General features: G+C 40.4%; 1 protein-coding gene and 1 non-coding gene across 3 annotated transcripts; both read right to left on the bottom strand.

Annotated features, from left to right (window-relative positions):
* Positions 1-338: 338 nt before the first annotated feature.
* LOC104597966 (Pentatricopeptide repeat (PPR) superfamily protein) lies at positions 339-2913 on the bottom strand. 2 transcript variants are annotated; one of them, XM_088904481.1, is made up of 2 exons: positions 2172-2309; positions 339-2049 (listed from the first exon to the last, which is right to left on the bottom strand). In XM_088904481.1, exons 1-2 carry the CDS (start codon positions 2204-2206, stop codon positions 1161-1163), a joined length of 924 nt encoding a protein of 307 aa, XP_088760607.1. In that variant the 5' UTR covers positions 2207-2309; the 3' UTR covers positions 339-1160. The 2 variants fall into 2 exon arrangements, with proteins under 2 accessions (XP_088760607.1, XP_010258086.2); XM_010259784.3 differs by having other exon boundaries at positions 342-2913.
* A 220-nt stretch (positions 2914-3133) lies between these two features.
* On the bottom strand, positions 3134-3206 carry TRNAA-UGC (transfer RNA alanine (anticodon UGC)). Its single transcript has one exon. It is a non-coding gene; the product is annotated as a tRNA-Ala (tRNA).
* Between the last annotated feature and the right edge of the window lie 8025 nt (positions 3207-11231).

Raw genomic sequence — 11231 nt, 5'->3', positions numbered from 1 at the left:
CCAATCTAAATTAAAATCAAGTTGAACAGTTTTAAACAGTCCAGACATTGAATTGGACCACTTCAGAATAGTCCAAAGTATTCATTGAATTGGATTGGACCTGGTCCATCTATAATGGATCCATTTCAAACCGGATTGGATTGGACCAATACCTGGTCCATTGACAACCCTTTTTGGACATAAAAGAGAATTAAAAAACAAAATAAAACAAACAAACGACCTGATGAGATTGCAACTTCAGCTTCAAATTTGAGGCCATCCTCAAAAAGCTAGAGTTGTCATTTCAAGTATTAAGATTAGGAAAGAATGAGAAATTTAAAAAAAAAAAAAAAAACTATAGATTGAGTTTAAATGGAGAGATAAAGGAAGATACTACAATAGTCTCGTTCGTTTGTCGGTAATTAATGGGGTAAATCACTAAATTGGTCAATCGGGTATTAATGGGGTACATTGAATCTCACAGTAAGCCATGACTCCAAAGAGTATAGTTACTCAGGTAACTGATACCCTCCTCGAGGGTGGATAACCAACTTACTGCTTAAAATAACGCTCCCTCTCTCTCGCCTTTCCCTTTACCTGAGTAACCTGTATGGCTGTATCATACAAGAAGGCTGGAACCTATCTTTCCCAGACAAGTATTGCAGGTTGCTCTTTTATTCATTGCATCTTGCAGTGTATCAATCCCAAACGTTTCCGGTTCAAGGTTGTCCAGGTAGATGAAAATGCTTACAGGGATATAATACGACTCGCCACAATTGATAATTTCTTTAAGAAACTCGATTCCTTCATTTTTAACGTCAAAGTCAATTCCTTCGAGTCACTTTCCAAGAGTCCATGACAATAGAATGGGTCTTTCTAGTTTTTGCTAATTTTGCATCCTCCAAGCTTCCGAACCGAATGCCTCTAATGGTGATGACTGATGATGCCTCACATTGTTCTATCCTGGCAGCCAAAAAGTATAGAGGAAGATGCTCCTATTAAGTAACAACCAACCCATCTCCCTTAAAAGATAAAAACCTCCATCAGTATTCACTTCAACGGAAGCCCCCGAGTCTGGAGGTCTGAGTCTTTTTTCCAAGTGCTCCTCAGTCCTTGATTCCTCTGGTACTTTTATAGTTTGCTGGTGGGGCTTCTTCAATTCGTCGTGGTGATAAATATTGTCAGCTCACCTCTTTTATAATGGTTCTCGTTGCATTACTACCATCTGCAGCATCTTCTGCAACAAGTAGGTCTCTGTTTCTCCTCCTCTCTCTAGTAGCCATCTTCTCACCATATCTCACAAATATGTCAGCGAGATCAACCAATCCTACCTCCCTCAATCTCTTCCCCACCTCTTCAAAGAAAACTATACCTTCCTCGTTTGAGAAACAATACAAAAACTTATTATAGTCAAACCTGGGCACATCAACTGCACCACCCATCATCCTCTCCAAATATTTGGTCGCTTCCAAGGTCTTTCCCGCTTTGACCAACCCTCCCACAAAAATGGTCTCAAAATTCACAACAAGGTCTGGTCCCTTTCTCCCTCTCTTCCCCAAGTGTCCTTGCAATAGCATTATGTAAGTGTGCATGATAGGCTCACACCCTCTCTTTATCATCTCTCTGAACACTTGAGTTGCTTCTCTCGCCATTTTTAACCTCAACAATACTTTAATCAGCCCATGATAGACGCTTATATCTGGATTCTCAATCTCTTCCACAATCTTATAAGCTTCCCTAACCCTTCTTTTTGTTAACAGTCCGTAGACCAGAGCTGCAAGTGTCGGATTATCGGCACGAATTCCTCTCTGCCGCATTTCTTCAAACACCAGGTAAGCCTGGGTGAGCTTGCTTCTTTTGCACATCCAAGTAATCACAAGCCTGTAAGTGGATAGACCCAAATCATCAATCCTCCCACTTCTCATCGACAGAAAAAGCTTCATTGCTTCGTCAAATTGGTTGTTTTTTAGAAGAGTCTCCATCATCTTCTCGATTGCATCAATATCTGCTTCGAGCCCCTCCTCCAACATCTGATTCCAGATTTTTGATGCCTCAACCAAATTGCCAACCCTGCAAAACCCATTAATGAGGTGCTTATAAGTTTCTCTAGACGGCTTGATCCAGGGCTTCAACTTCAAAACAATAAACTTAGCTTCCACGACAAGCTTTGAACCACAGAGAGTCTCGATCACCTTGTTGAGAGTCTCCAAACTGTAATGGAACTCATGGGCGTTCATTAAATGAAATAATTCCACGCATTTCTTCAGTTCCCTGGCTGATGCTAACGCTTTCAAAGCAACTATGAAAGTTTTATTGGTCACAAGTTGTCGGTCGGCGATTTCTTGTAAGACTTCCCAAAGAAGATCTATGTTTCTGGACTTTCCCATCACATCGAGCATTTTATTGAATGTAACCGAAGTGTGCGAGAAATGCGGTTGGGCCTGTGTGAACTGGAAGAACTTGTAGACGGGTTTCCACGAGTAAGGGAACTTATTGCAAACCTGAAGGAAAAATTCGTGAGAGAGATCAAAGTCGCAGTTTCTTAGGTGAGAATGAAGCTTTGGTTCGTCTGAATTTTGTTGTTGATAAAGAACCGTGCAGACTCGGAGGAGTTGATAAGGGTTGATAGGTGAGCTGGGTTTAGAGATTTGAGAAAGGTCTGAATCGGTTACCAAGGTTCGACAATGGAGGTGATATTGGAAAATGCAGATAGTTCTGCTGATCGATAGTCTTCTAGCCATTTTGAATCAGGTTTCAGGAACGAGTGTAAATGTAGCAACTGATAACCTGTTGGTGTTGCACAGAAAATTGAGAAAGGTTGGGAAAATAATTCAAAAAAATCGAATAAAAATTTGGAGATGCAGGGATCGAACCCTGTACCTCTCGCATGCAAAGCGAGCGTTCTACCAATTGAGCTACATTCCTATCGTGTCAATTACTTAATGGACAATGTACTAAGATATAAATATTTCTGTCCCTTAGCTTAGACGCGAGTGATTGAAGTATTGATTCGGCCGAATTTTGCTGTTGATGGAGCAGAATCGTGCAGACTTGGAGGAATTGATTAGGATTGACAGGTGGCCACCTTGGTTTAGCTAGTTGATAAAGGTATGAATTGGTTAATGGGGAAATTGAAAAATAGTGAAATGAAAATTGGAAATGCAGGGGATCGAACCCTGTACCTCTCGCATGCAAAGCGAGCGCTCTACCATTTGAGCTACAACCCCACATTATCTAAAAATAGAATAAAAGATTTCATCTTTTAGATCCATCACTAATGACTTAAGGAGATCTATTATAGCATAAAATGCTTGCTTCAGTAAACAAATCGGGATCTCTTGCCAATGAAACACGTTTCAACACCCTTCTAACATGATCAAACACCACAAATCTCACCATGCAGTTAGGACCCATCATGTATGAGATGTGTAGTGCCAAATCATGTTTGGAGAGTGTTGGAACATATTTTGTTGGTAGGTGATCCCTGATCCAGATAAACATTGATAATCACGAATGTTCATATTTGTATTTAGGGTTGTTACCGGGTTGGGTTGATTGATCCAAGAAAGGCTTGGTTGTTTTGATAATTTGTGTGCATAACATGTTAGTATCAGGGGTGCAACTTGGGCGGGCTTAACCCGAACGTGGCCCTGCCCAACCTTATTTTTTTCATGGGTTGGGTTGGATTTTTTGGGCCTCAGGTTGGGTCTGGGTTTGAAAAGGCAGGCTTTCATATTTTTCGGGTTGAGGTCTTGGGTAACCCAAGCCCGGCCCGATGTGTTGTACATGTACATTTATAAATCATAATATACATGTGTATATAGTTGAATCGTATGTTAATGACTTAATGGTAGTTGTTTAATTAGCAAATTACTAATTTAGTATTAGGTGCCACGTGCCAATACCATTACTCATTAGTCATTACTCATTGATTATTAATTAGTTTCTTTTTGTAAACACTGATTTCCCTTTTAACCAATCCAAGTCTAGCCCGGGCTCAGGCCCAATCCAAGTGCCTAAAATTTTAGTGCAGGCTAGGCTTGGGTTGGATAATTCGGGCTTGACCTCTGGCTCGGACTTTAGGTCCAATTCTTAGGGTTGAGCCTGGGTTGAGCTAAAACCTGGCCCATCCCACCCGACTTGCACCCCTAATTAGTATGGGTGTTGTTGATTGATCTAAACACTTGCATATTGCATCGAACCAGCAAATCATGCATGTATTTAGGTGAGATGAATACCATCTATAGAGTGAGTGAGCTCAAGCCCAAGAAAGTAATGGACAGGACCAAAGTCGTCGTCCCATAAACCAACTGAGAGATAAGGTCCTAGATCAGCATGGTAGAAGAATTGATGATAAGAATGTTATTAACATACACAAGTACTTAGAGAATGCCAGAAACCACTCCATTTAAAGAAAAGAAAAGGGTCAGCCTTCGAAGCAACAAACTATAATGCAAGATTTGTTGTAAATAAACCAAGCTCTTGGAGCATGTTTAAGGCTGTAGAGAGATTTAATTTATGAAGTTTGCATACATAATTGGGAAACCGAATTCAACAAAACTCATTAGTTGGTGCATGTAGAATTCCTTATGCAAAAAAAATGATAAATTTCTTAAACTATCCTTATGGTTTAGCTAATTGACTAATTATACCCTTACTGTTTGAAAATTGACTGATGGTACCCCTACTGTTTCTGACAATTGACTAAGTCTATTCTTACCGTTAACCTCTGCCAAAAGAGAGTCCAAAAGACTGAAAGACTTCTGCTGCTGCAAGGAAAAAGGAGAGACAGGATGGATGGAGAGCGGCAAACCAAGAGATTTTACTCCAATTCGTTTATAGGTACCATTATCATTTGTAATAACAATGGTGGTAATTGAAAAGCTGACGTATCAAGGTGGTGGGAAGGGCTAAGCTCGGAGTTGTTGGCCTTGATATTTGTTCGGATCTCGGCAGACCAATTGATTCAAGTGATTCCTTTCATCTGCAAATCCTGGCGGGAAGTCGTTGTCGAACCCTACTAATGGACTGACATTGACGTCAAGCAATGGTGTTGCCGATGTAATCGCTCCAATCTCATCGACTCTGTTGTTTGCAGGCTTGTCCATCGCAACAAGGGGACCCTTCGTCGACTCTCCACTTACAAGCTTGGCGACCCCGAATTCTCCTTTGTAGCCAACTGGTAATTAATTCCTTTTTTCCCCTCTGTTTCATCTCTTGTTCAAAGGGGGTTATTGTCGTCGTCGCCTAGAGGAAGAAGAGAGAGAGAAAGAGAGATGGGAATTTAGATGGGGTTGTCGCCATCGTCGTTGTCACCCAGAGGAAGAAGAGAGAAAGAGAGAGAGAGAGAGAAAGAGAAAGAGATAGAAGTTCAAAGGGGGTTGTTGTCGCCATTGTCGTCGCCTAGAGGAAGAAGAGAGAGAGAGAGAGAGAGATGGAAGTTCAAAGGGGGTTGTTGCCGCCATTGTCATCGCCTAGAGGAAGAAGAGAGAGAGAGAGAGAGAGAGAGAGATGGGAGTTCAGAGGGGGTTGCCGCCATCATCATCGCCCAAAGGAAGAAGAGAGAGAGAGAGAGAGAGAGAGAGAGAGAGAGAGAGAGAAAGAGAGATGGGAGTTCAAAGGGGGTTGTCGTCACCCAAAGGAAGAAGAGAGACAGAAAGATCGGACTATAGAGGGAGTTGCCGCCGCCATCACCCCTGTTCAGTTCGCTCATACCACTTCAGTTGTCGTCGCCACCGACACCCTATTCGGTTCACTCGTTCTCTACTTCTTCAACAAAGCACCGTCACTGTTGAAGAAGAAAGAGGATAAAGGGTATGTCGGTTCACTTGTTCTCTGTTTTAATTTCCTTTTATTCTTTTTTGTTTTTAACTGTTAAAAAGATCGGCAAATGCTTTACTTTTTTTTTTAAGTTCTTTTATACAGTGTGGATACGGTGCAATTCTCTCCGGTGATCTGGTGTTGATGGAGACTGTGGGAGGAAGATAGAGGGAAGAGAGAGAGGTCAGAGGAGGAAGGGTGTGTCGGGTCGAGAGGAAGGGAATAAGGGTAGCATTGGGTTTTAAAAATTTTTAAACATCGTGTGGTGTCACGTGTTTATGGGTTTTGACGAAATATTAACAATAAGAGTAGCATTAGTCATTTTTCAAATAGTAAGGATAAACTTAGTCAATTAGCTAAACCATAAGGGTAGTTTAATTAATAATTTTACCCAAAAAAAAAGCATTACTTACATCCAACTGACGTATAAGCCAACTAAGAGATACCGCTAAAGAGAGAACTGTAAATATAGTTATAGGCTTCACAACAGGACTAGATGTCTTGTCAAAGTCGAAACCAACCTCTTGGGTGAAGCCTTTAGCTACAAGACGAGCTATGAACTGCTCTATAGACCCATCTAATTTTCTTTTGATCTTAAAAGCCCATTGAAAGCGTCCAAGTTTGATTATGTAAAAGAGCCTTGTATTCTTAATTGCAAGGACCCAACGAGAGGGTCTTTTTTGTGCAAGTGTATAACATGTGGGTACAATCTCTCAAAGAGCATAGACTTGCATGCCTCTGGATTCAGTTTAATAATACCATGTTGAAAACAAGTAGACCTGTTCATAGGACGGGCTTCGGGCCTGATTTACACTGTACCGGGCTTGGGCTTTGGGCCGGGCCTCATTCAAAATTTGGCAAAAGATAAGCCGGAACCCATCCCATAAACATGTCCAAGAACAAGTGACCATTCAACATGGAGCAATAGGAGGAGGAGCCAATAGTGAACTTGAAGAAGATGGCAGCTCAGGCACCAAGGGTTCAACTATAGAAGTGGGACGGTAGGAGGAGAAGAAGGGAAGCTTGCAGGTGATCCAGGCCCCAAATAGAAGTAGAAACCGGTTGGGACTTGGGATGTAGAGGTCCCAGTAGAGAAGGGAAAATTAGACTCATTGAACAACCAGTAGAACGATCTGGGCAATAATAACCTTTGTGATGCAAGCAGTAGTCCAAAAATACACAATTATACGATCGTAATTGCAATTTTTTTGGCACTGTAGTACGTGAAACATTCAGAGTTGCAGGTACTCAGGATCTCAGCCAAAGAGAATATTGCATAGGCATTGGCCATTGAGAGCAGACAAATAGCAATGTAAATATTCAGATACATCATCACTCTAAAAATAATTAATTTAGAAGAAAATTGATCACTCGAAACTGATCGACCGCTAGTGAAGATCGATTCTACCGTAAGGAGGTGTTTGTTTATTGTGGGATTCATTGGATGGGGGGGGTATTGATTTTAAGTAGTAGCTTTTAAGAGATAAAATGTGGGAATGAGAATGATAAATAGATTAAATACAACATTAAAATAGGAGTTCCAAATTATAAGTTTTAATTATTGTAATCGTGTAGAATTCAGAGAAAAATATTCTAATAGACATAATTTGGTGACAGGATAGACCTGACAATAGGGTCAGGTTGGACTGACAAAGGCTAGACTCTAGCCTAAAAAATTCAGGTTAGGGGTGATCTATGGGTTAGATGGATCATGTTTGATTCAGTTAATAATTTTTTAGCAAAAATATGGATTTAATCGTCAGATTTATATAATTTGACCCGTTCAAGTATCATGTCAACGCTGGTTTGAAAAGATGTGACAGGGTGATCCATGATCCAACCAAACCCGAAGAGATTTCAGGTCGGGTTGAGTTGAGGCGCCCTTTTGTTCAGGTCGCTAGAATACCAGATATGTATCTGTCTCATACATGGTTTTCAAAACCGGACTGGACCGGAAAACTGGTAACCGGTCAGGCCCCCGGGTCCGGTTACACTAAAAACCAGAAATCTTTAAAAAATGTTGGAAAGGTCAAAAAACCGCTAACTCGGGCGGTCGGACCGCTAAACCGTTCGAATTGGGTAGCGGTTCGCGGGTTCTCTTTTTTATTTTCAATGTTTTAAATAATATAAAAAAACAAAAAATAAAATTTCTTTAATATCCCCATCCCAAATCAATTAATCGAATGTAGGGTTAGAACCCCATTTTCGTTCTTCCCTCCTCTCAGCCTTCACACCCAATCGACCACCTGCGGCGGCCAGCACCTCCGGCATTCGACTCGATACACATCAACCGACAGTGATTAACGAAAACCGGCGATTTGCAGCACTTCCAGGCTTTGCGACAGGCTAGTTTGCAGCGGTGGCCATCCCTCACACCCAACCAACCACCTGCAGCGGCCAACACCTCCGGCGTTCAATGACAACACACACCAACCAACCACAACTAACGGTGATTGGCAATGAGAGTTTGCAGCAGCGGCCAACGTTTTTTGCGATTTGCATCACTTCTCAGCTTTGCGCCAGGCGAGTTTGCAGCGGCAGCCATCCCTCACACCCAACCGACCACCTATGGTGCCCAGCACCTTCGGCGTTCGACGATGAAAAACACCGACCGACCACGATTAAAGGCGATCGGTGATAGGTAGTGTTTTTTGCAATTTGTAGCACTTCTAAGCTTTACGGCAGGCGAGTTTGCAGCAGTTCCAGGTAAAAATTAGTGTAATTTTTTTTATCAATTAGGTAAAATTAATGTGTATTGAAGTTTTTTACAAATCAATCTTGGTTGCATAACAATCTAACATGCTCATATTTCTCCCCTTTTATTTTGGTGCCAGGGGAATTTATCTATGTGAGTCTTGATTTTAGGTCAAGGATTTTTGCATTTTAGGACTTAACATTCTAGAGTTTTTTTTCCTGTATTTTTTGCATTTTTGTTTTATTTTTTTGTTTGTTCTCTTTTTTTTGTGTTTTTTCTGTATTTTTTAGAATTTTTTCGTATTTTATTTTTATACTTTTTATGTATTTTGTACTATATTATTTTTTATTAGATAGTTTTATTTCCTGTATATTTTTATTTAATTTTATGCTATTTTTTATTTTTAATTTATTTATGACATCACGGGTCAAACCGTTCGACCCAGACGGTTAAACCGTTTAACCAAAAACCGGTCCCTTGACCGGTTCTATTTCCGGTTCATTTTTAAAAACCATGGTCTCATATGAGGAATTGAGTAATTGAACATGGCTCGAGTGATAATTTGGTACCCGAACTTTAAAATGCGACAATCTAGTATCTAAAGTTTCAAAATGTGGCAATCCAGTACCTAATGTTAACCAGCCCGTTAATCAACTATTAAGTGACATTTGAAAAGTCAAAATTGTTCTTCAAATGCCATCTAATTCTCCTTATCAACCATCCAAACATTGACAAAAAACTGAAAAGTCCCAAATCCTATCATCTTCTATTCAAAAAAGTTGGTGACTATTTAGAATAATCTAGAATTTGGGATTGTTCATTTGATTGTCAATGTTTGGATGGTTGATAAAGAGAGCTAGATGGCATTGTTAAGGCATTTTTGACTTTTCAAATGTCACTTAACGACTGATTAACGGACTGGTTAATGGCAAGTACTGGATTGTCACATTTTGAAAATTCGGGTACTGGATTGTCGCATTTTAAAGTTCAGGTACCAAATTGTCACTCAAGCGAAAGCATAGGGTATTGATCGGGAATTTTCCTTTTTTTTTGGGGGGGGGGGGAATTCTCGATAGTTACCCTGTACTTTAGGCCGATTGCAAATTTAGTACCCGAACTTTAAAACTCGATAATTTAGTATCTGAACTTTTGAAATGCAACAATCTAGTATGTCCTGTTAATCAGTCGTTAGGGGTGTAAACGGATCGAATTCGAATCGGATCAGGCAATATCCGAATTCAAATCCAATTAGAAAATCCGACATTCGAATTCGATTCGATATTCGATGGATATTGAAAATTAATATCTGAATTTGAATCCAATTAAACATTTGAATATTCAATTCGATTAATTAATTATTTTAGATAATTAATAAATATATAAAATAAATATTTTATTGATATAAGGTATATAAATTATTTATATAACTTAATTATATATAAATGATATAAAATATTTTATATATTATATATAAGAATTAAATAATAAGTCGAATTCGGATATTTATCAAATCAAATCAGGTCGTATCCGAATTTGAATCCGATTAACTATTCAATATGAATAGGATATCTGAATTCGATTCGATTATGTCGAATATCGAATTCAAAATCGGATTTTTGAATACCATTGACACCCCTACTTAGCATTCTATTTCCTGTTCGTGACTGAAAGAAACCATCAGAGGCTATGTATTGGAGGACAGTCACTAACGTTGACAATGGCCTTGCAGAAGTGTAGAGTACACAACCACTATGCTTGCCCCTGTAGGTGTACAGATCGTCATTGAGCCATTGGCACCCACCTAGCCGCCATCGGTAATGAGTGGGGTGGTAGGATTTTTGAAAGACCCATCAGGTGCCAAGCCTGCAACTAAAGTTTTGTTGTCATTATGCATGGCAGAATGCAATCGTCACGTGGTCGTGGAGGCGGGAGTGGTTGCAAAGGTGGTGGAGACAGTGGCGGAGCTAGAAGGATCAGCGGCGGAGCGGCCCAACCCGGCATGATGGTCTGGGCCGTGCTAGGCCTAGGGTTTTAGGTCTGCAAGCCGAGTCGGTCATGCTGCTCACGGCCCGCATGCCGACAAAGCTCAGCCCACAGCATGGCCCATACATATTATTTATATATATGTATATATAATGTAATATTATATAATAATATATAGTATATAATATATTAATAAAATAAACAATTGTTTTCAATTTTATTATATTAATTTATTTAATTATTGTATATATAAGTAATTGTATACATCAAAATTCATATAAAATTAAAAATTTAAGTTTTTTTTTCATTTTCTTAATAAATAAACAAAAATAGCTTTGACTCGGTCTATGGCCCGGCCTGCAGCATGGCACAGTCGTGCGGGCCCATGTTAGGCCAACCCCCCCAAGTTATCCCAGGGGAGGGTGGCATAGTCCAGGACGGCCCGCACTTTGCACAAGCCGCCCATTTTACACCTCTAGGAGCAAGCGCTAGCTATGCTGGAATTGGTATGTATGGTCCCAAAGGGAGTTGTGGAGTTGAGGGCCCATGCCTTGGTCGTTCCAATGCTGGAAGAGATGGTAACGAAGATGGAAGGAAGAGGGAAAGAGCATGGGGTAAGTGTTTTGGTAGTGATCTTTGGAGGGGGTGGTGAGGAGGGGGTGGCTCTTCCAGAGGAGGTTGGTCAAGCAATGGTGCTAGCGCTGCAGGGAGAGTGCAGCACAAGGATGAGGAGGAAGGGGGCCCAGATTCTAAA

The sequence above is a fragment of the Nelumbo nucifera genome, chromosome 4 (assembly GCF_055504915.1).
Source record: "Nelumbo nucifera cultivar China Antique chromosome 4, China Antique-T2T, whole genome shotgun sequence".
Lineage (NCBI taxonomy): Eukaryota > Viridiplantae > Streptophyta > Magnoliopsida > Proteales > Nelumbonaceae > Nelumbo > Nelumbo nucifera.
This window is presented reverse-complemented; position numbering and strand designations above follow the sequence as displayed.

Excerpts from the sequence above, each read along its gene's own strand:
- LOC104597966 (XM_010259784.3), bottom strand. The coding sequence starts at position 2,720 with ATGGCTAGAAGACTATCGATCAGCAGAACTATCTGCATTTTCCAATAT.